Source organism: Nyctereutes procyonoides, unplaced genomic scaffold, assembly GCF_905146905.1.
Source record: "Nyctereutes procyonoides isolate TBG_1078 unplaced genomic scaffold, NYPRO_anot_genome, whole genome shotgun sequence".
Classification (NCBI taxonomy): domain Eukaryota; kingdom Metazoa; phylum Chordata; class Mammalia; order Carnivora; family Canidae; genus Nyctereutes; species Nyctereutes procyonoides.
The window spans coordinates 56,770,081-56,797,767 of record NW_026575125.1 but is presented as its reverse complement, the minus strand read 5'-3'; the positions used below and the strand labels follow the sequence as shown (position 1 = coordinate 56,797,767).

Here is a 27,687-nt window from a genome sequence, read left to right as displayed (position 1 = left end):
ACCTAAATTATGTACACATAGTATAAAAAACTGGCAATATCAACCCTGGTGAGAAGATGACAGGAAATATGAGAATATATTATTTTAACAGCTTGGAGTGAAATACTTATATTCCAGGCTGATTAAATGGCCATCATCCTGAGGGATGCATGTTCTCAAAAAATATTTGATAGTCCACTATAAGCTCGCTGGGGTTACAATAAACAAAACAGTGAGGTTTACCGGTCTTAAGGGGTGGGATAAACAAATGAATAATACGCTTTCAGATTAAGTACTTTAAAGAAAATTAAGCAGTTAAGGGGATGGGGAAGTTGTTATTTTAGCGTCGTTAGGGAAGACTCCTCTGGGGAGAGGAGTCATTGAGAAGATGCTTAGTTGATGAGAGCAAAGATATGAAATGATAATATTCTAGCCTAGGGCAGCCCGGGTGGCTCAGCGGTTTAGCGCCGCCTTCAGCCCAGGGCGTGATCCTGGAGACCCAGGATGGAGTCCCATGTCGGGCTCCCTGCATGGAGCCTGCTTCGCCCTCTGCCTGTGTCTCTGCCTCTCTCTCCGTGTGTCTCTCATGAATAAAGTCTTAAAAAAAAAAAGAAAATATTCTAGCCTATATATATAGTTATAGAGGTGGGAACAAGTTTGGTTTGTTGGAAGAATATTAAGAAAGCGTGTAGTGGCAGTGTTATCTGGAAACAGAAAACAAAAAAAATGGAAAAAGAAACACAGAAACACCCTAAAAACTTGGACAAGATTGTTTTTCTAAGTTAACTGTGAAAACAGGAATTGGATGCTGTGTGGTCGGTTCCCTAACTTCCTTCAGGCATTATTACCATCTAAAAAAGGCCTTCCTTAACTGTCCTTTTACAAATTCCAACGTTATCAGATTTTCCCATCCTGTTACAATCATTGCCCCTTTTCAAGCATTTCAGAAAATTACCATCTCAGAGAGGCCATCTCTAACCACTCTTTAAAATTGCAATTCCCATTTACCCCCACCCAGCACTCTCCCACCCCACCCCCTTTCCGAATCTTTTTTCTCCCCAGCATTTATCACCAATAGATATAGATATATAGTAATTATTGTCCCTCCCCCAAGTACTAGGAACCATATGAGAAAGTAGAATATAAAGAACCATAAGAATTGGGATTTTGGTCCGTTTTAATTTCCGTTGTATTCCCAACATCTACTACAATGCTTGACATACAGTTGGCACTCGATAAATATATGTTGAATAAAAGGTAAGACGCTGTACAACCTAGTCTGGACCAATTGTGTGAATTGACGCCAGGTTGGACTAGTATCGCATTTCTCGCTCTCTGAAAAAGGCTTCAAGCAGTCAAGTGGTGACGTTCTTCAGTTTTCAAAAACGGGAGAGCTAAGGTTCCCACAGTTCTCAGAACGCGAATTTCTCGCCACAATTCAAAATGGCGGAGGAGGGTGGGGCCTGTCACATGGTGGGCGTCACAGCAGCTCTCCTTTTCCAGACCGCTGGCCCGCCTTGCCGCGTCGTCTGCTGCCCCCTTCTTCCTCCCGCCGAGCCTTTTCGAGGAATCGCCTGGGATTGGCTAATAGGCTGGGAGTGGGGCTGCAGGGCCGGGACGCGGCATCATCACTTCCTGTTGTGGGCTGTCGTTTCCTGTCGCTGCTTGGTAACAATGGGGAAGATAATGGCTGCCTGAGCAACGTCTCGGAGCAGGCGCTAGGCTAGAGGCGGGTCTCAACCAGCGACTCATCGGAGGCGGGCTTGAGAGCAGCGGCAGGGGAGGCGCGCAGGAGCCTAAGCGGCGGCAGCAGCCAAACCGACGGAGACGGACCCGACACTAAAACCGAGTAAGTGAAGCCTTGGGAAATCCTCTTGAGAAATGGATGGAGAGCGAGGGAAAGACAGCGGAGCTGCAGCTGCCGTGTTCTCTCAAAATGGCCTGAGTCCCGCGTTGTGGCGGACGCTCAGCACCGCCTCCGGACCCCAGGCGCTGATTGCTGCGGGGGGCTCCGTGGCGTAGTCGCCGCTGCCATTTTAGTCACAGTCTCTTGAAGAAGGGGAAGGAGGTGGGTAGTACTTCCTCTCCGTGGCGGTGCGAGCCAAAGCCGGGGGCCCTACACAGTCTGGAGAAATTGGGGGAGGCGATTTTTGAGTGTTGGCCTCAGGCGTGAGAATCTTTGATAGTCTTAGATTTTTCTCTTTGGTTATCTGGAGGCGTCCCTCGCCTTCCCATCCCCCCTTTTATATGGCGGGCTTGGGTTTGGGAAAAGGGGGGAAATATCAGTCTGCTCTAAGTCAGCTGCTGGGAACTCTTGGGCCTTAGATTTCCCAGGATTTGCAAAACCCCGTTTTGAGCCCTTTTGCTGGGTACTATCAATTAGGCGCCCCCTGGGGCCACGATGACATCTTCCCTGAGGATCCGGGGCAACTGTGGTTTTGCTCCCTTACTCAGTAACCCTGGCATAGCCCTTGCCACATATCACTGCAAGGATCCCCTGAAAAGGCAGGGAGAAGCCGTTGCGTGTTGTTTTTTCCCCGGGTAAGGGTGGGAATTGGGCCAAATGATTTTCAACTTAATTTCCGTTCAATCCGGCAACAACCCAACCCCTCCCCCCTCAAAGAAAAGCCTAAGGGTCTCGGCTTTTGCGGGCGGTACCTGCCACGTACGCCATAGCTTTAGTAACTAGTATTAACCGGTTGGGCTTCTGCTTCCTGAATACTCAGTCCCTTTTTCCCTTATGCTGATTAATTTCAAGATGGAGGAGACAGCCACGTTCCTTCCCCTAGACAGTTTCCCCATACTTATTCCACAGGTTACTCTGGGAATCTGAGGCCTAGCAGTCTTGTTATTTAGGTCATTCTTTTTGTTTGGGGGCAAGAGGAAGCATTTATATCAGGTTGTCATCCACCATTTGCGAGGTCCCACAATAATTTTTTGGTGCAAATAAAGAGCCCGCATTTCCTCAATCAGAATTAACCGCAGTCGCTTTGGATGATTGAAGGGAGGAAGAAATAAATGTACTATAGTCGTTTCTACTCCTAGAATCATGTATTTGATTCTTCCTCATTAAAGACAAAATTACTCATATCACCCTATCAGGTACGTTATGTCCATCCTGAATGACTTGCGACCAGGCAGGCACAATTAGAGCCCTCCAAAAATCAGTTTTCTAGATTATAAAAATAAAGTACCCAGGAAGACCAATCCAGATGCTTTTTAAACTATGATTTAGGAAACTGTTGCACTGAAAAATGTTTCATTCTTTAGCCTAAGTATCTTGATGATCTTTCATACTTTAATTCCTCCATAGACTACTGTAATGTGCCAAGTAAGTCCTTGAAAGTAACTATCAGAATCTGAAAATATTACTGGTTTGAAAAAGAAAGGCCTATTTTAAGCAAGCTTATATTAAAAGGTAGATTGGTTTTCAGCCTTTAAAGAAAATCTGATATCTAACACAAGATTCCTGGTTTCCTCTGACCTTCTCCATCTTCCCAAATATCCTAATTAGGTTGGGTTATGGGGTGTGTAACTTAAGATATATAGGATGTGTTTTTTTGAGGATGTGTCTATTTCATAGAAAATGTGTATCTTATGAAAGAGGAAGAATAATGGATTCTTTTTTTTTCTAGAGCAGAGAGTGAAGAAAACTAAAATCCAGTTTATTGTATTACAATACTATGTCATAACAGTCAGGTAATTTATTTTTTGTTGCGTCTCCTGATGATTTATGTGTAGAATGCATGTTTAAAAATATTTATTTTGTATTGCAGGCCCTGTAATTGGATGGGCTTATTTGATATATGTTTATTGGTGTTGGGCATTTTTCATAATGAGAATGGGTATTTTTCATTGGGAATTCAAAGGGTAGTGTGTCTGAATAACTGAAACTCTGCTAGTGTTTATCTGTGAATTTTCCTCTTTTAAAATAATGTCTGAAGTTTACCAGTACCCATATAAAACAGAAAGAACAAAATAGAAATTTGCTGCTTTAAATCATTGTTGGTGGGATGGGTCTAAATAAATAGCGTTTAAATGTTCATTGAATAACTAAATGAAATATCAGTAGAATATCTTGCAGGAATGTAATCTTACATTATTTTGTGTGGTGTTCATTTTTTTCCTTTAAGATCCAAAATGTCATAATTAATATATAATACTCTGATATTAACTCCTTTCATCATCATCATCATTGTTAAGGTAAGCACATAATTTATTGCCTTAGCCAGGATGCTCTTTTTATGCCAACAGGTGCAAACCTGTATTGTGCCAAGCAAACGGGGATGGAGTTAGTTAGCCTAAATTCATAACTAACTTGAATGCTTATGTGCTGTGTCCTGTGCTTCACATGCATGACTTTATAATCTTCACAGCAAAGCCTTGTGAGGATATTAGCTGTTTTACCTAGTTAACCGAGACTCAAGGAAGTTAAGCATTTTGTCCTCAATTAAATAGCTAATAAGTAATAGAGCCCCCATTTTAACCCAGGTCTCTCTGATGCTGAAGTCGCTAAACTTTTATGCCTCTAGACTTAATTGCTCTCTAATTAGATTGAAAAAGGAAAGAAAATAAAATTTGTAATTAAAGAATGTGTAGGTTATGTCATATCCAAAACTTTTGTTCCCACTTAAAGGGAATCTGCTTTATGATGCAGGTGACACTTTTTTAGCAATTTCCCTCTCCCCTTCTTTGTGAAATGTTTTTAAGGAAAAATGGTTTTAAGAAATAGCTTAATGTAATGATATCTAGAAATGTTGTGCTGGTTGGATATATTCTTTCAGGTTAGTTAACATGTGAGGACTTAATATAGTAGGTCAAATGGGACGTCTGCATCTATGGAATTATAAATGTATATTTTTACGTAGCCCTAGTAGATTGCAAAATAGAGCAAATCACTCACCAGCTTCTTGTGTTTTGAGTTACCATAGAGTAGATAACAAATTAGAAATGAAAAGTTCTCTCTCAAATCTAGACCCAATGAGGTGCTAGAATTTTGGGCCACTGCCTATGACATGTTTCTCTTTTGTAAGTCTACTTCCTTATCATCTCTATAACACATAGATTTCCAAAACCTTATGACCCATTGATTTCACAAAGTATCAGTTTACATAATCCCTTGACATTTTGAAGAAAGCAGTTATACTTCCATGTCTTTTTTTCCTTTATTTTTCCCACCCTTGAATATGGAAATTTCCCAGATAATCAAACATTTCATTTTTCCTGTCATCAGTTGAGGTTTTATTTTTTTAATATGAAAATCTTGGCAGTTTTGAACAATTCAGGAATATGTTTATGAATTTGTGGTTTTGCTTCTGAAGTGTATGGTTGATCTTTTTGTTGTAGATTTTCTGACCCAAGACATTAATTTCATTAGTTATAGCACTACCTACATATGTGTGAGACAAATATCTATAGACAGTTCATGGTGTGTATATAGATTTTTGGATCTTTTGCAATAATTTCATGACTACAGATTGGGCTGCCATTATAACATTTGTATGGTGGTGAACATGATACTTTGTAGGAGGAAAGAGATACTTGTGTTCAATATTTTAAACTTTATTTAAAATGAAGAATGGTCTCTTTCCTCTCACTCTCCACTTAACTGTAGGGAAAAAGAAGTTAACTCTTAATTACAATTTTCATTTTTTTATTGACCAAAGTTCTTGTTAATGTCACTTGCATCTAAGATGACCATATTAATTTATCCAAGCTGGAATGCTTTTGCGAGTGAAAGAGGACCGTATTAATAATTACTATGGGACAACAGGTGTAGATTGCCATTCTTCTGGACAAACTGGGGACATATGGTGACTCTTTTTATTTCTATGTAGGAACACTGGTTCAGGAAGCACAGTTGTCAGCATGTTTGGTTCTGTAACAAAATTATTTTCCTCAAATAACATACAGTCATTTGTATAGGTAATGCTTTCTTTTTTTTGGTCAAGGGATTTTAATTTTAAAGATTCACTTCACTTACTAAAAAGTTAATTTTTGATGGAAAGCTCATGTTCTTAAATTAGATAGTACCTTATCGATTAACACCAAAATTGCTGGTAATCAGTGATTTTACATTAATAACTTTTTTTAAACATATGAACATTTTGGTTTTTCGAGTCATTTTTTTTTTTACTTCTTGGGACTAATGAGAAGGTAGAATCGAGTTTGTGTGGGTTAAGACCAAATTCTAATTTAGTAACATAGCTCAATAAAAAAAGAACATTAAATGGGTAATCGAATTTACTTTCTAAAGTACTTGAGTGAACAGAAATGTCATTAATGGTTTTCTTTTTTAACTAACTTGTTCCTATGAATTGGCAGCATTTGATTTGTTTGATCTCTGTCCTCTGATTCGTTGATGTTCTTATTAATAGTCTTTCGATTTAACTGTTTTAGAGGATTTGTAATAGAACTGTTTGTGAGCTGCAAGTCAGTAGACTTCCTGCCAAGAAATGAGACACATGAGGGACATTTCTGAATCCTTTTTTTTTCCCTGCTGTCCTTTTCAAGTGGTAACAATAGAAGAATATAAAGGAGGCTAGAGTAACACAGCCATGCAGATACTATTGTATAATATTGTATTGCTATAATAGCATCAACAGTGGTAGAGATCTTGGTAGCATCTTTTGACAGGCCACTATTGGAAATAATAAACAAATTGTGTGGGTGGTGACAGGCCTCATGCAATGGGTAAAGGTAGTGAAATATCACCCTGTTCTGTTTTTTTTTTTTTAGAGAGGGATGCTTTATATATGTTTTGAAAAAAGTAAGATAGTCACAAAAGAGAGACAGAAGGGCATAAGTGAAATGGTAGCAAGAAAAGCACAGCTTTTTAAGCTTATATCCTAGTTATTCATGTTGTTTCTTAAGCTTTATTTTTGACCTGTTACCATAATGTGACCTGGGCTATATTTTATTCATAGTCACAGATTCATAGAGCTGGAAGGTACCTTATGGATGGTTTTAATCCAGTGCTCTTAATATTGATGAAGATCCTGAGGCACAAGAGATTAAGTGAATTGACCAAATTTACATAGGGTTAATGTTACAGCCAAGACTAGAACCCAGTATCTCCTTTTTTTTTTTTTCTTTTCACAGAACCAAATTCCACCCTTTTACTGATAGGATAAAAAAAGCTATCTGATTGTCAGTCATCTTTTATTTGTTTTGTTACAAATCTGTAAAATTTTAATTAAACATTTTGTATATAAAGAATTCTCAACACTTTTGGAGGCTATATACACACAATGGAACTTTATATTGTGACCTCAAATTCAGTGGTTCTTTGTGATTTGACTTTTTAAAAAAACTGCATGAGGTATTTTTTATTTTGGCAATGGTATTATTGAACTATTTATTGACAAGTATCACATGTCATTAATTTTCATTTATTCTTTGAGGCTCTTCATGAAGCTCTGTTGCAAAGTGATGCTTGTTCTTTTTCAGTATGATACATTTTATGTTGCTACTATCTTTTTTTTTAATTGGCATGTTCTGCTTTAGAACACTATTGAGCTGGGAGCTTTTATGAACACAAAAGATGAAAATGCTCAAGATACTTTGGTAGTTAGTTGATTCTAAGTTACCTTGATTCTTCCTTCCCACATACCTTTTTGTTTTTAAGAAGAGATGATTTCTTCCAGACTTAATAGATGTGGCTCATTTTTAAATTAATATTCACACAAGCATTTGAATTTCAGAATTTAGTTTTATATAAGTCTTTTGTTGAACAGTATTTTGGTACCTTGAGTTTCCTTCATTGGATACTATGATGCAGTATGTCTATTGAATATACATGTGTGCTTAGCACCATGTCTCCTGACCCATTAGTAGTGAAAGATATGGTTTAAGTGACTTTTCACCCTAATGTAACAAAATTGCATTTTTAAAGTTTGGAGTACACGGATGAAGAGAATTAATGAGAGACTTTTAACAGTGGTCAGAAACATATAATATACTAATATATAATGACTATAGAAGAAATTGAGATCATTAACAGTGCTTTAAAATTCTCAAGGTGAATAAAATCTGTCTTAAATTCCCTGATTACAGAATAAACCTCAGGTTTGGTTTTCTTACTGGCTTGTCCTCGCTGGAGTTAATTTACCTGACACAGTCATACATTCATTGACCAAATGAGTAGTTTTTGAAATGACTGGGCAAAATTTCCAATTTGGCTGCATGTTTCCAGGATTGAATTTGGATATATTGGCACACAGTACTCTGAAAGAAATAAGGTTAATAAAATAGGCTATTTTTTGTTTTTAAAACAAAAATACTAAAACTTGACTTATTCAAAAGTAAGTCCTGCTTGGTTCATATTGCTTATAAATGATATTTTGTTGTTTTGGGAGTTTTCATACCAAGAGTGAACATGGTATAAACAGCTCATAGTGAGGTTGAATACTTTCGACATGCCTATTGGGATGGAAGGAATGTGTTTTAAGGTATGTAGTTTTGGGATATTATTGGGAGGTGGTTGTTCATTCAGTGAAAAGTTGACTGGATTTGGAATTAGGAGACCTGGATTTGATTACTGGCTCTTTCTATGTATTAGCCACATGGCCTTTGGCAAATCACTTTCTCTTTCTATACTTCTGTTAGGTATAAAATAGAGGTGACTATTCCTACTTTATAGGATTGTTGTAAGGATTAAATGAAACATATATGGAGGGCCTGTGTAAATAAAAGGTGGTGGGTATTGCTTATAACTAGGAAGAGACCCAAGTGACTTAACAATTACATATTTGTTCTCTTAAATTGTTCTGTTGGTAAGCTTTTATAGAAATACTAAGTTTAAAAGTGTCTGATGTTAATTATATACCTAATCCACATTTTTTTACTTACTCACATGAATATTATAACTGAGAGTAAGATAACTAAATATAGAGTTAAGATCCTCTCTTTTATAATGAAAGAAGGAGCCCAGGAACGTGGGAGGATTCTTCTTTGCTTTTAGTAGTTAATTTTTTAAAAAATTTTATTTATTTATTCATGGGAGACATACCAAGAGAGGCAGAAACATTGGCAGAGGGAGACGCAGGCTCCCTGCAGAGAGCCCGAAGTGTGACTCCATCCTAGGACTCCAGGATCACTCCCTGAGCCAAAGGCAGATCCCCAACCACTGAGTAGTTAAATTGGAAATGTATTGCAGTGTCCACCATAAAAGTAGAATCGAGAGACCCATTTTGGTAACAATTCTTTATTAAAATTTGACACCAAAATGGAGAGAGCACTATATTTGATCATTTGAATTATGATGTCCTGACATCTTTAGCATGTTTAACTGTTAAAATGTTCATTTTCACTTACCAGTAGTGATACTACATCTACCCAGGGCTGAACTTGTGGTTTAGATTTATTATATTTTTTTCATTTTGTGCCACTTAGGTAATAAAGGGACTGCTTAAAATAAGACCAAACTCATGGGTGGGTGGGGTGTATGTAAAATTATTTTACAAGGCATTTGAGGACATTGCTTACATTCAGGATTCCCCCCCCCCCGTTTTTTTCCCAAAATGAAATTCCTTCTAGTCCAGGGGAGCCATGTCAGTGCTGAAATCTCTTGCCCCCCACCCCCCTCGCCCAGCCTAGGAGAAATGCAGTTAGGCAGACAGGAGGCAAGAGTAGGGAGGCAAATCAGATTTTTCTCTCCTTGTCCCCTAACCAACTACAAGAAACAAACTGCTTCTTTAATGGGAATCTATACCTTAGCAAAAACATTGTGTTCTGTTTAATGAAGTCTTGCTGGTCTGGTTGCAGTTTTGAAATAAATAAGTGTGTTGGAGGGATGTCATGTGGGAAAATCATTTTCCTTGATTTTCTCTGGTATATATATGAGAAGGGGAAAGGAGAACAGGATGTGATAGTGGAAGTAATAGTAATTTGGACAATCATGTAGTAATTTGGACAATCGTGTTGCTTTGTGAGTGTGTCTCATTGTTAAAATGTTGAATTTAAAGATGAAATTAAACCAAGATAAAAATTCTTGCATGGAATACACTAACCTGTAAGTTCACCAGGCAAGAGCTGTTTAGTCAACAGTCCCTAAAATCACAGTGTCAGTAGGGTCTTGTATAGATGTATGTTTTATCTCTACTTGACATGTAGGAAATGATAGAAATTCTCAAAGGTTAGGAATGAATCTTGAAGGTTGGTGAGCATAGGAAAGAATCATCTATTCCATGTGAATTTGTAGAATATTCAGCATTATTTTATGTTTGGAAAACATAAAGAGGATATAGAAGTAGTGGATTTATAGAGTATGAAAAATATAGTGGGAACACATTGAAAGTCTTCCCTTATGTGGGATTTCTCTACCTTACAAACATTTTTTTTTCAAATTGCACTGCCCAATGGGGTAGCCACTAAGCACGTGAAATGTCACCAGTGTAACTGTGGAGCTGAACTTTTCGTTTTCTTTAATTTTAACTAAGTTAAATAAAAACTGAAGGAGTGTGTATTTTCTCATTAAATACAACTTTGTTCTTTTGGCAGGACTACATTTTACTTTAACCATTGAAAATTTAGTGTCCAACTTGAGATGTATTGTGAATATAAAATACCGCATTTCAAGACTTAGTATTAAAAAAAGAATATAAAACATCTAATTTTTTTAAATTTTTTTTTTATTTATGATAGTCACAGAGAGAGAGAGAGGGGCAGAGAGGCAGAGACACAGGCAGAGGGAGAAGCAGGCTCCATGCACCGGGAGCCCGACGTGGGACTCGATCCCGGGTCTCCAGGATCGCGCCCTGGGCCAAAGGCAGGCGCCAAACCACTGCGCCACCCAGGGATCCCCAAAACATCTAATTTTTTATAATAAGAACATGTTAACATGATACTTTGGTGTTGGGTATATAAGATTACTAACATTATTTCAAAGATAGAAAAGACCGGGACACCTGGGTGGCTCAGCGGTTGAGTATCTGCCTTCAGCTCAGGCCATGATCCCGGGTCTGGGGATCGAGTCCCACGTCAGGCCCCCTGCAAGGAGCCTGCTGCTTCTTCTGTCTGTGTCTCTGCCTCTCTCGCTCTCTGAGTCTCTCATAAATGAATAAATAAAATCTTTTTTAAAAAAGAAAAGACCACGTAAGGCACAAAGTGCCACTCTTAGTGGCTCAAACACTGTGCAGGTATGGATGAGAAAATTGCTAGCCGAGCAAGTAATAGCTTCTTAGGAGGTAAGATTTCATTGAACCTGAAATGAGGGGAGACTAAGAAAGGGCTGAGGGAACAGGGTTAGTTGAAGTGTGAAGGTAGTGAAGTACAAGGTGTATTGGAGGGCAGAGATGGAACCCCTTAAGTGAATTGGTCTTGTCAAAGTGTTACAACAAAATTATGGCGCTGGAATATGTAGCTATTTTAATAGGACCCTAGGCCCAGAATAGAAAACCAGGAGACATTCCCATCCTTAATGACATTTTAGTCCAAAGGTTCTTTTGAAGTCAGTCTGTTCAAACTCCTAGCTAATAAGGAATCTCCTCTTAATATCCTGCCTGTGCTTGAATGTTTCCAGAGAATGGGTAGTTTGCTTGCTTCAAGAGGCTGGTGGCATCTCCACTTTTGGACAGTTTGTTAGAGCTTCATATTAAAAGAATTTTCTGCTTCCATATTTCTTCAGCTATTGTCCCTGGTGTGATTCTGTGGTTCTGCTCTTTCATGCTATAACTGTAAACATTTGACATTGGTGATCATGCCCATTTTTAGTCTTGGCTTCAGGCTAGATATCTCCAGGTAATTCAGCATTTCCTTTTTGGTGTTCCCTGGCTTATCATCTTGGTCACTCTAGATTTGAACAACAGATTACAGTGGGTCTTTTACTCTTTTTATTTAAATACTGTGATCTGTGAAAGCACCAGGAGACTCTTAGGTTCCGTAGCAGGTCAAACAGGCTTTTTATTGACTTCTGTTAACTTAAGAATCTTCAAATCTTCTTCATGTGAACTGCTTTTTTTACAGGAGTTGGTTTCCCCCCTACTCTGTACTCTTAATAGGGGTTATTTTAGTTTGACAGTCCTTCATAAAGCATTCAGGATAGCACATTTTGTCAACATTTTTGTTGATTTCAGCTCATCCTCATAATCCACTGAGAATTCAGGGCATTATTTATCATAAACATACATCTTCATTACTAATTCCCAGCTTTGAGTTGCTTAGATTTGGTTAGCATGTCTTTGATATGGTTCTTTTTTAAATGCTGAAGACAGGACTGTTTGCAGGTTAACATCGCTTTGAGGGTAGTGTTTGACAGCTGTGAATCTGTTAAACTGTATTGTCTTCATGCTTGTTGCTACTCATGCTGTGCTTCTTATGATCAGCAGCATCAGCAGCACTTGGAGGCTTATTTAAAATGCAGGTTCTCAGGCCCCATCCCAAATCTCCTGAATCAGAATCTTTTTTAAAAATTGCCGTTTGATTCACACATATGCTGAAGTTACAGAAGCGCTGACTTTAGCCTACATTTCTCCGTGACGCTAAGGATGTAAAATCTCCTCAGACTCTGCAGAAGTCAAGCCAGACTAGTCAACAGTGTTATCCTTACATGTTCCTGTCAAAGAGATTCTCAACCCTAACTGCACAATAGAATTCTATTGTAGAATAGAATTTTTAAAATATTGCTAGCTGGCCAACTCCAGAGAAAGTTTCCCAGGTGATTCTAATGTGCAAATCAAGGTTGAGAACTATTCCTCTGTCAAGCAAATAAGGTTAATTTGGCAGTGAACCCCACTTCTGGTGAACAAATTTTCTTCTACATGTTTGCTATATATCTGATAGTCTTTACAGAATTTCCCCCTAGGTTTATTGTCAGATTTTGCTATGCTAAGTTGATAAACTTCACTCTATTTGAAGATTAGGTCATTTCTAAATCTAGTATTTTTAGTGTCTTTTCAGTTCTCTGTGATTTCTCAAAGATTAACATTAGAAGTTTTGCAGTTTGGGGTCTTTATTCTCTTTGAGAAGTTTGTTTTTCCATGGTTTACCAGCTGGAAAGTGATTCTCCTTGTTGAATAAAATAGAAACAAAACAGAAGTTAGGTTCTTCTACCTTTCATCCTCTGTTAATATACCAATTCCCCCACCTACTCAGTACAAGATCCTTTTCTTGTTTCAGACTACATCTTTCAAAGCCATTTTAAAAATCTCCCATATTTTTGTAAGTTTCTGTTCCATATGGGCTTTAACCTCCCTGACACTCTTCTTCAGAATTTATGCCATTCTTATAACGTGTGTGAGTTTTCTGTTATCTTTGGTTCATGTCCTTCAAATGTCAGAACTTTTCAGACATTTCTGTTGTCTTTCAAGATTTTTGTTTTGAAAGCCTTTCATCCCTACTGAGTTGTACTTTTTTATAAATTATTTTTTGGGGCACCTGGGTGGCTCAGTTGGCTAGGTGTCCGGCTCTTGATTTTGGCTCAGGTCATTATCAGGATTGTGAGATGGAGCCTCGCATTAGGCTCCTCATGGAGCCCGCGTAAGAATCTCTCCTCTCGGGAACCCTGGGTGGCGCAGCGGTTTAGCGCCTGCCTTTGGCCCGGGGCGCGATCCTGGAGGCCCGGGATCGAATCCCACATCGGGCTCCCGGTGCATGGAGCCTGCTTCTCCCTCTGCCTGTGTCTCTGCCTCTCTCTCTCTCTCTCTCTGTGTGACTATCATAAATAAATATAAAAAAATTTAAAAAAAAGAATCTCTCCTCTCCCTCTTCCCTGCCCCATGCTCTCTCTCAAAAAAATTTATAAATTATTTTTAGAACTATTTACTGATCCTTCACAAGTGGACTTTGTCCTAACTTTCATGTTGTTAACTTTAAAAATAGTAAGTGCCTAAGAACATAAGTGAATGTTACTGGTGGTTTTATTTGGTTTGAAGAATTATGACTGAAGTTTCTTTTTCCTTTATGCTTTTCTGTATTTTTTTAAGTTAGCTGCTTACTGTTCCCAATACCAAATTGTATTCCTTAGCTACATATGGAAAATTTTGGCTTTCTTCTGTTTGTTTTTTACTTTTCATTGCCTGACCTATATAACTTTAAGCTGTTGATTTCCAGTCTTCTTAAAGTTTCAAGTTCTAAAAACCAGACAGGTAGAGAAGCTTGTTTTGTTAGTTTGTTTTACTATCTGAAAGAGGTTTTGTTTTTATTTTTGTCTTTAGTATTGAATTGTGAACATCCAGATACTTCATGTGTTGTGGTGAGATTAAATCTTAGCACCAATATAGATTACCTCTTCCACAATCAGATTTGCATATTTTCATGGAATTAACTTTTTTTTTCCATTGTGATCTTAAGGTCAATCTGGCGTTGAAAGAAGAACTAGAGGATGAAATACTTTGTTTGGCATCTTATTTTAGATTGCTTACTACTGTTGTCTTCATTGGTGTGGTTGGTTGAGAGTAATAGAAAAGCCAGGTAGTAATTTGTTCTTTTGCTTTGCTGATCAGAAAATAAAATTGAGCATATTACATAGTAACTTAGATAGAAAGAGAAGCCCAAATTCCTACAAAGTTTTTCTTGATAAAACTCAAAATGTAATAATAATGATGATGGGGTAGTGTTTTGTAATTTAGGTTTAATAACAAGAAGAATGGCATTCTTTTTTGGAGGGATAATGTTTGGCTTAACCAGGGCTAAATATATTCCTCATCAAAACTATTTGCAGATACTCATCTCGTGTTACTGACGTGAAATGAGATTTTCCATATCTCCTTTTTTTTTAAAGATTCTATTTATTCATGAGAGACACACACACACACACACACACACAGAGAGAGAGAGAGGCAGAGACATAGAGGGAGAAGCAAGCTCCTCACAGGGAACCTGATGTGGGACCCAATCCCGGGATCACGCCCTGAGCTGAAGGCAGACGCTCAACCACTGAGCCACCCAGGCATCCCATCAATATCTCATTTTTGGTAATGTCTTTCACACATAGAGGTACAAGAAAATCTTGAAGATATTGCAGGTTCAATTCCAAACTAACATAATAAGCAAATATTGCAGTAAAACAAGTCAAATGAATTTTTTGGCTTCCCAGTGCATATAAAAGTTACGTTTACACTATACTGAAGTCTGTGAAGTGTACAATAGCATTATGTCTAAAAAGCAATGCAGCTTAATTTAAAAATGCTTTAGTGCTAAAAAAAAATGTTAACCGTCATTTGAACTTTCAGTGAGTCATAGTCTTTTTGCTGATAAAGGTTCTTGCCTCGACATTGCTGCAGCTTCTACATCAGCACTTGCTGCTTCACTTTGCACTTTTATGGTATGGAGATGACTTCTTAAGCCTCATGAACCCACCTTTGAGCTTTTCTTGTGCACTCTCCTTACCTCTCTCAACCTTCATAGAATTGAAGAGAGTTTCGGCCGTTGCTCTGGATTAGACTTTGGCTTAAGGGAATGTTGGGGCTGGTTTGATCTTCCTATCCAGACCACTGAAACTTTCTCCATATCAGCAATAAGGCTGTTGCACTTTCTTACATCATTCATATATTCACTGAATTTCAGCTTTAATTTCCTTCAAGAACTTTTCCTTTGCATCCACCATTTGGCTGTAGCTTTTTGGCTTATCATGGCTTTTGACATGGCTTCCTCACTAAGCTTAATCGTTTCTAGCTTTTGATAAGAAGTGGGGGAGGTGTGATTTTTCCTTTCATCTGTACACTTAGAGGCCATTGTAGGTTTATTAATTGGCCTAATTTCAATATTGTGTCTCGGAATAGGGAAACTCAAGGAAAGGGAAGGAGACAAGGGAACAGGTGGTTGGTGGAGCAGTCAAAAACACATCTATCCGTTAAGTTTGCCGTCCTATATGGGTATGGTGCATGGCACCCCAAAAACAATTACAACATCAAAGATAACTGATCATGGATCACCATAACAGCTATGATAATGATGAAAAGCTTGAAATATTCCAGTAATTACCAAAATGTGAGACAGAGATATGAAGTGAACTAATGCTGCTAGAAAAATAGCACCAGTAGACTTGCTCCCTGCAGGGTTGTCACAAAGCTTTCAGTTCATTAAAAAACAGTGTCTGAAGCACAACAAAACGTGTTATACCTATATTGCTATGTAATCAATACTTGTGGATATCTATCCATATATTTATCCCTTAAAGAAGTCATCTATAGAATTCATTTGATATTTACCTTTTAGTGTATCATTACACAGCAGTTATCACTTTTATTTTTTTAATTGAAGTTCGATTTGCCAACATACAGTGTTAACACCAAGGGCTCATCCCATCAAGTGCTCTCCTCAGTGCCCATCACCCAGATACCCCATCCCCACGCCCGCCTCCCCTTCCACTACCCTTTGTTTGTTTCCCAGAGTTAGGAGTCTCTCATGTTTTGTCTCCCTCTCTAATTTTTCCCATTTTCCCTCCTTTCCCTTAAAATCCCTTTCACTATTTCTTATATTTCCTGTATGAGTGAAGTCATATGATGATTGTCCTCTGATTGACTTAAATCAAGGTTAGGTGGAAACTCCTCAGATGCATAATTAAATGGATTTTGAAATAAGGAAATTTTCTTTGTACTTGAAATAAAGTCCAAAAAAAGCTTCTGGAACTGTAATTTGTGCTTAGAAAATAAATCTGCTCCAAATTTGTATGGGAATGGAGCTCTTGTTTCTTTGATGGCATAAGAAGTGCATAAAGCAGCTTGCTTGACTTGATTCCAGTGTTAGTTGTTGAAATGATTTTACTGCAATATGTTTTGCATATAGGTGCTGTTATCAAGTAGCAGAGCAAGTTAGGATATTCAGCTTCTATTTATGACAAATTCAGAGAACTGGTGATGGTTGAGTCCACAATAAAATTCACCATTAACACTACTGGTTCAGTAATGTGATAGATTCAGATAGTTTCTACAAACTATCTGCTGATGAATAATACAAGGAATAACCATAGACTTTAAGCACCTTACATTTTCACAAGCTAATTTAAGAATTTGTCCAACTTGTCTTTTGCTGCTTTACACATACAGTTGCCACCTCTTCAGTTACAACACATCTTAGCAGACTCCACTTCAAACTGTATGTAGTGTTTTTACTCAACTTTTTTGAAATACCACCTGAAGTTGCTCCATGCAGACTATTCATAGAGGCTACTTTATAGTTACTTCAAACTTCTTGAGTAATCAACACTTGATTCTTTGAATAAACAACTGAATAGTATCAATTACATTTGTTGACTCATCAAGGGCCAAGAAAAAAACACTCAAAATCATTTGCTGTCTCATTTTTCAATCAATTATGACATATCCCAATATCCTGGGGTTTTTAAGCAACTGTTCTCACCAAAAGGCTAATAATCAACTTTATTTCCTCTGGACACATTTCTTTAGCTTCTGCAGTCAGGCACAGTTTAAATTAATTCACCATCAATAATAACAGCTTTTCTTGCATAGCCAACAAACAAGCAACTTGGAAACTTACTGTGATTGAAGCCTTGTCTTTTATCCTTATGAGAAAATATTTTGTGTTGAGATATTTTATTTTAAATTTTCCAATTTTTCGGACTTTTGTGATGAATACTTGATCTAATCACATGAACATGTATATTAGCACAGTTAAGTAGTGTCATTGCATACTAAACTCAGTCTTTTCCATCTCACAACAGAATAATCCATACTATGCCTTTAAGAGTGACATTCAAAGTACACTTTTGCTTCATTTGACATGAGAATGCGCCAGTAATTTCTTAAAATGTCATAGTATGGTGAAATGCACAGCGCTTGAAATGCTGTCAGGTTACATAACTGCAATTTATAAGGCACGGGTCATCACCAGTACAAAGCAGTGAGAGTGCCACATTCCATCTACTTGGCTCTGCCATTGTAGCACAGAAGTAGTCACAGACAGTGTGTAAATGAATGTATATGATTGTATTTCAATAAAACTTGATGAACACTGGAATTTGAATTTCAAACATCACAAAACATTTCCCTTTTGTAAAAAACAGTCTTTGAAAGTGTAAAAACCATTCTTTGATCTCAAGGAAAAAAATAGGCACCAGGGTGGATTTTGGCCCATGGGCCATAGTTTGCAAATTCCTGACCTACTTTTTTCCTAATATAACAACGCTTTTTCAGGAGTTTTTCTTTTATGAAATTTTATTCATATGAGATCTTAAAATTCACATCTTGACCTGCATTCTGGATTTTCACATAATTAAAAGTGTTCTACAGAGCACATGCTAACTTTTGTTTTCAAGATTGGATTGATCTCCTTTCTCCTTTTAGATAATTTTCCACTTGTTCATCAAGATGGAAAGCTCAGATTCTAACGATAAAGGAAGTGGTGATCAGTCTGCAGCACAGCGCAGAAGTCAGATGGACCGATTGGATCGGGAAGAAGCTTTCTATCAATTTGTAAATAACCTGAGTGAAGAAGATTATAGACTTATGAGGGATAACAATTTGCTAGGCACCCCAGGTATGTGATGTGTAAAGATTTATATATGTAAATTACTGGTCTTTTAAAAAAAATCACTTATTTTAAAAATCTGTTTCTTCAGCCATTATGAAGTATGATTTTAATGCAATGGATACAGAATGACATTATTGCTGTACTTACTGCCTGGTTCTGTTCATTCCTATTTGCAATTATCCTATATCATATTTTTCAGTTACGAATTATATTATGAACTTAGAGCAAGCTGAATTGAAAAAGTGAAACTTAACAATATTTTTATTTTTAGTTAGCCTTATTTGATTTACTAGAGATAAATCTTAAGGGTGGAAGAGCTAATGGGAATGTTAGTTCCTAGGACAGACTTCTTTTTTTCTTAGCTCTGATTCCAAGATTATGTTCCAGTCATAATCCTCCAAAGCTGTCCTTGGGTAAAATAGTCAGTTTAGGACTTTGTGCTTGGTGATTCTTTTTTGCCCAGTTAGATCCCATTTGATCCTGATTAAAATTCATTATCTCCGGTGCTCCTCCATTCTATTTAGTTCTAACCTTTGAGTTATTGTGTACATTTTAAAATGTAAGGTGTTAGGAGAGGGAGTGCATTTTGAGCCAACCGTACCAGACTTGAATCAGGATGCTGAAGTTGGTATTCTGGCCCTGCCATTTCTTAATACATCAGTCTCTCACTTAGTCTCAGTTTCCTTATTTTAAAATGCAGATAATAATTTCCACCTCCCAGAGTTAGAGTTTAAAAGCATGGGATATCGTATGCAAAAGCACTTAGTAAACTGGAAAGAAACTTGGCATAAATTGTAATGTCATGCCCCCAAAGAAGTAAATTTTATCCAGGTTCCTACTCCTTGGTATTCATCTCCGTTTTTATTTGTAATTTCGCAAACATTTCTAAACTATTTTCAGGTGAAAGTACTGAGGAAGAGTTGCTGAGAAGACTACAACAAATTAAAGAGGGCCCACCACCACAAAACTCAGATGAAAACAGAGGTATATTTTGTTTTGGGTGGGGGTGGGTAGGGGCTGAAGTAGATCAGGAACTACTGGAAATGTCAGCCAAAGATTATCCAGAAACAGGACAAATTAATTTAGTGCTAAGGAACTGTTAACAAAAAAGAAAACTGGCATTTTCTTGGTATTTGGTGAGAATGTCAACATGTTTTTTTTTTCTGCTTCACCTTTGAGTTTATATTAATTGAGACATAGTGAAAAATGGCCTATTTAAATGTTTTGGATTTTTTTTTTATTTTGCATCTCCGTTGAAATTTCCTCCCACCTACTGAATTATTTCTTCCTTATAAACATGTGCACTTTCCACCAGCAGAAAGAAATGCTGTATTCTCTAACCTGATGGTTCTCAATGGATTATATCCCCACCCCTGTCCAAGGGACACTGGCAATATCTTTAGACATTTTTGGTTGTTGTCACAGCTAGGGGTTTGCTACTAGTATCTAGTGGGTGGAGGCCAGGGATGCTGGCAAACATCACAACATCCTAAAACTCATTAACAGCGCAGCCCCCACAACAAAGAATTATCTGGCTCAAAATGGAAATAGTGCCACTGTTGAGAAATCCTGCTTTTAATTTGAAGTAGGATTGTAGGAAATTTCACTGTCTGACATAGGCTATAATAACAATTTGGTTCTTGAGCATGCCATTATATATACCGTGCTAGGTGCAAACTGTTCATTTGGTATGATCTCCAATTTTGTGTTAATTTAAAATCTTGGCAATAAAGTATTAGAATACTTTTGAAGCAGTAAGCCCTGTTTCTATTTTTGCAGTGGCTATAGCAGTCTTGTATTTTAAATGTCCTGTATTATCAAAGGCACTTAAGTCAGGATCCTAGAGGAAATGTAGACTAATGAAAATTTGACAAAAATGCAATTTGAACTAAAATACTAGCCCTGTACCCTAACTGGCATTTACCTTGTTTGATTAATGTTTTGACAGTGGACTCAAAAAATGTCTTCTGACAGTCCACAGTGGTATCCTAAGTTCTGTATATGATGAAATACTGAAAATAGACTTCCTCCTGATTCCCTTTAGATAAACTTTCCCTAAATTTCTTTAGGAATAGCTTGCTCTTTCAAAATGGAATTGGAAAAAAATGGAATTGAAAGATTCCTGCCTTTACTTGCAAATCTATGCAGTATAGTTCACAACAATCTGTAAATGTGAAATCTATTCAGAATTTTTGTCCTTTTTTTCTAACACAGTTTCAGAGTACTATTACATGATTGTCCTAATTTTAGTAGTTCCTTTTTCTCCCTCTTCCCTACCTTTTTTAAAAACAGGTGGAGACTCTTCAGATGATGTATCTAATGGTGACTCTATAATAGACTGGCTTAACTCTGTCAGACAAACTGGAAATACAACAAGAAGTGGGCAAAGAGGAAACCAATCTTGGAGAGCAGTGAGCCGGACTAATCCAAACAGTGGTGATTTCAGATTCAGCTTAGAGATCAATGTTAACCGTAATAATGGGAGCCAAAATCCAGAGAATGAAAATGAGCCATCTGCAAGACGTTCTGGTGGAGAAAATACAGACAACAGCAGCCAAAGGCAAGTCGAAAATCCACGATCTGAACCAACATCCACAAGGCCATCCAGATCAGAACGAAATTCAACTGAAGCGTTAACAGGAGAAGTTGCACCTACCAGAGGTCAGAGAAGGGCAAGAAGCAGAAGTCCAGATCATCGGAGAACCCGAGCAAGAGCTGAAAGAAGTAGGTCACCTCTGCATCCAATGAGTGAAATTCCACGAAGATCTCATCATAGTATCTCATCTCAGACTTTTGAGCATCCTTTGGTGAATGAGACTGAGGGAAGTTCTAGAACCCGGCACCATGTGACATTGAGACAGCAAATAAGTGGACCCGATTTGCTAAGTAGAGGTCTTTTTGCAGCTTCTGGAACAAGAAATGCCTCCCAAGGAGCAGGTTCTTCAGACACAGGCAGCAGTGGTGAATCTACATCAGGACAGAGACCTCCAACCATAGTCCTTGATCTTCAAGTAAGAAGAGTTCGTCCCGGGGAATACCGGCAGAGGGATAGTATAGCTAGCAGAACTCGGTCAAGGTCTCAGACTCCAAACAATACCGTCACTTACGAAAGTGAACGAGGAGGTTTTAGGCGTACATTTTCACGTTCTGAACGGGCAGGTGTGAGAACCTATGTCAGTACCATCAGAATTCCAATTCGTAGAATTTTAAATACTGGTTTAAGTGAGACTACATCTGTTGCAATTCAGACCATGTTAAGGCAGATAATGACAGGTTTTGGCGAGCTAAGCTATTTTATGTACAGTGATAGTGATTCAGAGCCTAGTGGCTCAGTCTCAAGTCGAAATGTGGAAAGGGCAGAGTCACGGAATGGAAGAGGGGGTTCTGGTGGTAGTAGCAGTTCTGGTTCCAGTTCGAGTTCCAGTTCGAGTTCCAGTTCAAGCTCCAGTTCTAGTTCCAGTTCCAGTCCTAGTTCCAGTTCCAGTGGTGAAAGTTCAGAGACTAGCTCAGAGGTGTTTGAAGGTAGTAACGAAGGAAGCTCATCATCAGGCTCATCGGGTGCCAGGCGAGAGGGTCGACACAGGGCCCCGGTAACATTTGATGAAAGTGGCTCTTTGCCCTTCCTTAGTCTGGCTCAGTTTTTCCTCTTAAATGAGGATGATGATGACCAACCTAGAGGACTCACCAAAGAACAGATTGACAACTTGGCAATGAGAAGTTTTGGTGAAAACGATGCATTAAAAACCTGTAGTGTTTGCATTACAGAATATACAGAAGGCAACAAACTTCGTAAACTACCTTGTTCCCATGAGTACCATGTCCACTGCATCGATCGCTGGTTATCTGAGAATTCTACTTGTCCTATTTGTCGCAGAGCAGTCTTAGCTTCTGGTAACAGAGAAAGTGTTGTGTAATTAAGTTCTGAACTCTCAGCTACGTAGCTGGTATAGTGATGGGCAAACAGGAATCACTTGCTTTATGCCCACTTTTTGAGTGGTGCTTAAATGTAAAGTAGCAACCTGAATTGAGTCATTGCTTTCTGAATGAATCATTGTCCTTTTTCCAATTTCTGTTCCAGAATAAAAGGAAATATTTAAAAAGCAATGTTTTAGGACATAAAAATCTGATTTCGGTACCAGTAATTGATATTACTGATGATTTGTCATATATGCTTATCAGTTTTCTCCTTTGTTATCTTAAAAGATCTGCCTTAGCAATGGCTCTTTATCTGTTTCTCACATTGATCTTTAACGTTTTCCATGCCATAGAAGAGAGGGGCAAAGGAAATTCCTAGTTTAGACTAAGTTTCAGTACGTTTCATAAGTGATTGCTTAAAGCTATACTATTCCCAGTTAATTAGTTGGCACACATTCAGCTACATGCTGAATATCATTTGTTCACCTTTCAGATGAGGTGATATTGGACGTCAGTGTAAATAACACTAAGGTTAGGATCTTCTAAGTGTGTAAGCATCTCCTAAGCCCATCACTGTGGCACACTGTAGAGTGAGCTTGTAGTTTAATTGAGATATTTATCTTGTGGAAATATTAAAAAAAAAGCCTATGCTTGTGTAAGTGAAAAAATCACATTCATTTGTTTAAAAATGTAAAGCTATTTTGTAGAGGCTCAGTACTTTTCCAATGCACTGTTGTATTAATGCATTAAAAATTGTAAAGTACCATGCTTAGAAATGAAAAAAAAAACTGCTTTTTGTGAGCCAACGTAGTAAAAACCACACCAAACAAAGTACAAAGCTGCTTTTGTAAGTGTGTAGATGTCAAGAGCAGAACATATCTAGTATTTAATGTATGTGAACAGCTACTGTGACATGAAAAGGAAAGGACAGAGTGCAGAATTGAACTGCATTGAAGATACCAATGGAAACTGTATTTTTAACTTGGATTTAGGCAGGAAATGAAAGACGGGAGAAGTAAAGAAAACTGCTCTGAAGAATTTAAAATTTTTATGAAGACAGTAATCATACAGATGTGAACTGGTTTCATATGGTGAGGTCCTTGACACAGTATTCTACTTGAGCTGATGAAGTAGATTAACAAATCTGGTAGAGTTTTGGTTAAAAACAAAAAAACCACTACCACCTAGCACAAATTACGTTGATGTTTTTACAAGTCTGCTCCTCAAAAAAAGACAAAAGGAAGAAGGTGGAGGAAAGAGACTATAAACCACATTTAGCATAAGAATTGAAGTTGATACAGATGTGTGTACTAATAGGAAAGTCTCAAATTTGCATTATTTTCGAGATTTGTCATTTAAGGTACCAGTGCACACTTGTTAATACTTCATTACTATGTAACACAGATCTAACATCTTATATTTAAAGGCCAGTTGAAGAATTAAGGGGTGTTTATCCTTTGTTGAAAGTGAATCATGTTGGGTCATTTGAGATTCAAATTTTAATTGTGCTGCCCATATTTGAAGATGAGGCTGCTGACTCACAATCTATGGGACTTGCATTTTGTGTTGCTTCCTTAATAATGAGATTAGGTTTGTGAAGAACCCCAGTACTTCTTGCCAGATTTCTCTTTTGAGGCCAGTTGGGGTTGGGATTAGTCTGACCGTGGAGGACTTGTTTATCTGGGAAAAGATAGTGGGCCCAAAGAGGAATTGAACACATCCTTAGTGTTTAAAGTGAAAACTACCCATGCTTAGTCAGATACTCTACAAAATAAACAGGCCTGCTTCAGGAATTCTCTGGCTACCTTAACTGTTATCAACTTAGCCATAAAGGTTGTCTCAAAGGTCATTCTTTCATATTTTCCTCTGGCTTTCACTCCTACCTAAGTATCAAGGAAATTAACATGTAAATATGGTAGTTGTTTACTAAGGATATGTACTGCTCTTGCAAGGAAATAATGTCCAAACAAAGCTTCACTTATTTTTTTTAATATAAGCAGATTTCACGGTTTATGGCGCTTATGTATTACATTTTATCTTTTTAAAAAATTGTCCATGTAAAAGTCAGGATTCCTTTATATTTGTGAGCCTCCTTATCTCCTTTCCTAAGGGTGTAACCTACAATTCTCAGATCTGCAGGGTAGTCCTGATTGGCTAAAAATCCATTTTCCTCTTGGTATAAAATGTCCCATTATAAGGATGTTCATTTGAAATAGTTTAAGAACTGCAGCACATTCTAAGAATAAAAGTTATTGATAACAGGTACTTCTCTAACCTCCCAATATGTATTACTCATTTGTGAAGTATTAAAGTAAGAGGTAACTCCTGCAGAATGCTGGTTATGAATGTAGATATTGAAGCTATTCATAAACACTGGAAATAGAATTTTAAGTTTTTAGCCTTCAGTAGAGTGCACATATTGGACATGTGCATGTGGACACCTTTTTCAATAGCACTCATTAATTTCCATTGGATTGTGTAGAATGGATACAAATATTTTAGTGGAATTTGCTACTTAATTTTTTACAAGGCCCATGACTATACTTATTAGTGTTGTGGACATTGAAGACAAGGTCATTTGTAGATGTCAGATGTACAATGGAGAACAAGAGTCTTTTTTCCCCACCAGCATCCAAAACACGTATTCTCTTGAGGGAGCATTTTCTTTGAAAAGACTTTACATTTCATTTTGTATCTTTGCACTTTTTATTACAGAAAGGTTCTGTCTTGAAGATCAAGTTTGAACTTCATGCAGTAATAAGAACAAGAAAAAACAATGTTGGGAAATTACATTGTTCAAAGCATAGGGAAAATATTAAAACCTGAGTTTCCTTGAGTATTTCAGATATTTTTAAAAATTCACTTACTGGTATGAAGCGTTTGAGGTGTTATGTTGTTTAACTCCAAGCAGCTGACAAGGTTGAGATTTATTAGTACTAAAGCCAAAATTGAGCAAGTTAAGTTTAAAGTGTGCAGACTTTATCTATACCAACACTAGAAGACGAGTCATGTTGTTAATTTGGAATATTTGCTCTAAAAGAACACATTAGTTATACTTCAGTGGTGTTAATGGTTAATGGAGGTGGGGATTGAGAAGAGTGTTCACATTAGTGTTGGGAGTGTAGGAAATAATCAATTGTACAGTTAAGGTTTATTACCATGATTTTATGTGTGTGTGCGCGGGTGCACATGCACCACACACACATAATCTCTAAAAACATGATCATTGAGTTTATCCAAACTTTAAGATTAGGAAACTGCTTAGCTATAAGTGTTACCTCAAGTAATTTTTTTTCCCTTGGGAAAACATGTCCTTTCTGTGCCAAGTGTTCTAATGTCAGTGTCTCAAATTGTATTCATGAAGGGTTATCACTTTCTATGCTTTTTTATTTAACCACCTGTTTCCCAGATGACCATGACTTGAAATTGGTCAAGCATCAATCATGTCTTTCAATCATTTCCCAAAATACCCATGTGATAGGGAGGTGAATGTTGCAAAATGCCTGTTAAAAGGCCACTTTTACAGCTTACTAGAATACAGTGTCACCTTGTGGTGGTTGTTGATACTTTTAAAAATGGAGGATATTCCCCCCTCCACCCCTTTTTATTCTCCTTTGTTCTTTTGTGAACAAAAAATACTAGTAATCGGCCTTGAATTTTTGAGTTTTAACTTACTGGCTTCCCTGTCAAATGTATTATCAATATTAAGTACGTAGAAGCCACATTTGCAGGGCACTTTTATTCTTTTCTTGTCTTATTATAAGACTGTGCTGACTGCTACTTTCTGAAGTATTCTGTACCTTAGTGACGCAAGAGATTGATAAGACACATAAAGTGTCAGGTGTTTGTTTTTCCCTTAAGCATAGTATAATCCTTCAGTATGTTTAATATTCAATAACAGTGTTGTAATTCATGGAGTCAACTAGTAAATTATATGCTTTTGAAGAACATTTGAAAATGTAAATCAACAAAAATAATAAGCTTCATTTGGAAAGTTAAAAGTGCAAGGTCTGAGGAATGAGTATTTCACGTATTTTGAAATTGGATTTTTAGTTGAGCAAATAAGAAACAACTATGAGTTAAGTACTTGCCCTTCAGAAGTTTTAACATTGTGAAATTGAGTTCTTAACTGGAACATTTCTAAAATACTATAATATTCCCAACAGGTGAGTGATCTCACTTGCTTTAGTAACTCCACTTTATATTTAAGATACAACATAGAATACAGTTGTTATTGAAGTGTTGGAACTCTCAAGGGATAACAGTTTGTATCAGTTTTATGATTATTTTCATGTTTATATAGGTGTTTTAATTCAAATTTGAAGGAAAGGAACACTCATACAATTACAGTGAGATATTTGGTTTTGATTAGGATTTGTTTACTAAAGATCCACAAGCTGCTTTATAGTCACTTGGACTGAATGATACTTTGAATACATGCAACAAAAGTGAACCCCACCATACCACTGTGCCTCGTTATTTCAGGGTTCTTTTCAGTTCCTCATCTTGCAGATTTATTCCAGTACTAAGGTATGGTTGAGCCAGCTACCCAGCCTTACCTCTGTTTAGTGCCCCTCTGCTAACATTCTTTTAACTGGTTGATTGGTATGTATTTTAACTGTCAGGTGTTTGGATTTTACCTCTTGTTAGCTCCATTTGTCCCTGGTGCTGCTTTTAAAGATATAGGGCCATGTGATCAGGTATCAAATTGAGTAGGTACGCAGTTGGCCTGGTTATGTATCTGTGCCTGTTTTATCTTCTCCCAGGAAGAGCTGCTTTGGTATGGATGTTTACTTGGATTCATATATAAAGAATTGGGCAGCAATCTTAGAAAGCTTTCATAAGCCAAAAGAACCTGAAGGGATTTGGAGGGGGGATAGTAACAAAAGCTGCCTTTATGTCTTTGAACATGAAGCACATAAATGTATGTTCTGTAAAGACTAAAGTGATTGTTATACCAGGGCTTCCTGACCTCTGGGAGAGACTCTCAAAAACAGAAAGGAGCACAAAGTGAAGTGAATTTGGTTGGCTTGTTTTTATCTGGTTTCTCATTTTCTTTCAATTTAAATCTGAACATAACACCCTTCTCCAATATCTATCCAGAAGACTCCTGGTTTGGAAGCCCTGTATTAAATTTTGAGAATGTACCCAGTTTTTTGTTTTTGTTTTTGTTTTTTTGTACAGTGCTTTATACCTGCTCAAAATTAACTTGTTTAATGCAAAACAAGACCTTGAAAGGTCAAGTCATATTAAGGCTGGTTTGATTATTAATAGTTATCTTTTAGGAAGAAGCTTTTTCCCTATGTAAGATGTCATACTGCAGATTTAAAATATAGACTATCAATAAAATGCATGAAGTGATCA

At 37.3% G+C, this 27,687-nt stretch overlaps 1 protein-coding gene across 3 annotated transcripts; it reads left to right on the top strand.

Annotated features, from left to right (window-relative positions):
* The first annotated feature begins 1,491 nt into the window (after positions 1–1,491).
* RLIM (ring finger protein, LIM domain interacting) lies at positions 1,492–27,687 on the top strand. 3 transcript variants are annotated; one of them, XM_055337842.1, is made up of 6 exons: positions 1,492–1,828; positions 3,615–3,678; positions 4,113–4,182; positions 18,222–18,414; positions 19,309–19,392; positions 20,701–27,687. In XM_055337842.1, the coding sequence occupies exons 4-6, from the start codon at positions 18,246–18,248 to the stop codon at positions 22,320–22,322; spliced, it is 1,875 nt and encodes a 624-aa protein (XP_055193817.1). In that variant the 5' UTR covers positions 1,492–1,828; positions 3,615–3,678; positions 4,113–4,182; positions 18,222–18,245; the 3' UTR covers positions 22,323–27,687. The 3 variants fall into 3 exon arrangements, with proteins under 3 accessions (XP_055193817.1, XP_055193815.1, XP_055193816.1); XM_055337840.1 differs by lacking the exon at positions 4,113–4,182; XM_055337841.1 differs by lacking the exons at positions 3,615–3,678; positions 4,113–4,182.

What these genes read in the sequence shown, in the direction of transcription:
- RLIM (XM_055337841.1), top strand. Translation starts at nt 18,246, where the DNA reads ATGGAAAGCTCAGATTCTAACGATAAAGGAAGTGGTGATCAGTCTGCA. An exon ending in CAATTTGCTAGGCACCCCAG is followed by an intron (nt 18,415 to 19,308) that starts GTATGTGATGTG and finishes AACTATTTTCAG; the next exon opens with GTGAAAGTACTGAGGAAGAG. An exon ending in AAACTCAGATGAAAACAGAG is followed by an intron (nt 19,393 to 20,700) that starts GTATATTTTGTT and finishes TTTTAAAAACAG; the next exon opens with GTGGAGACTCTTCAGATGAT.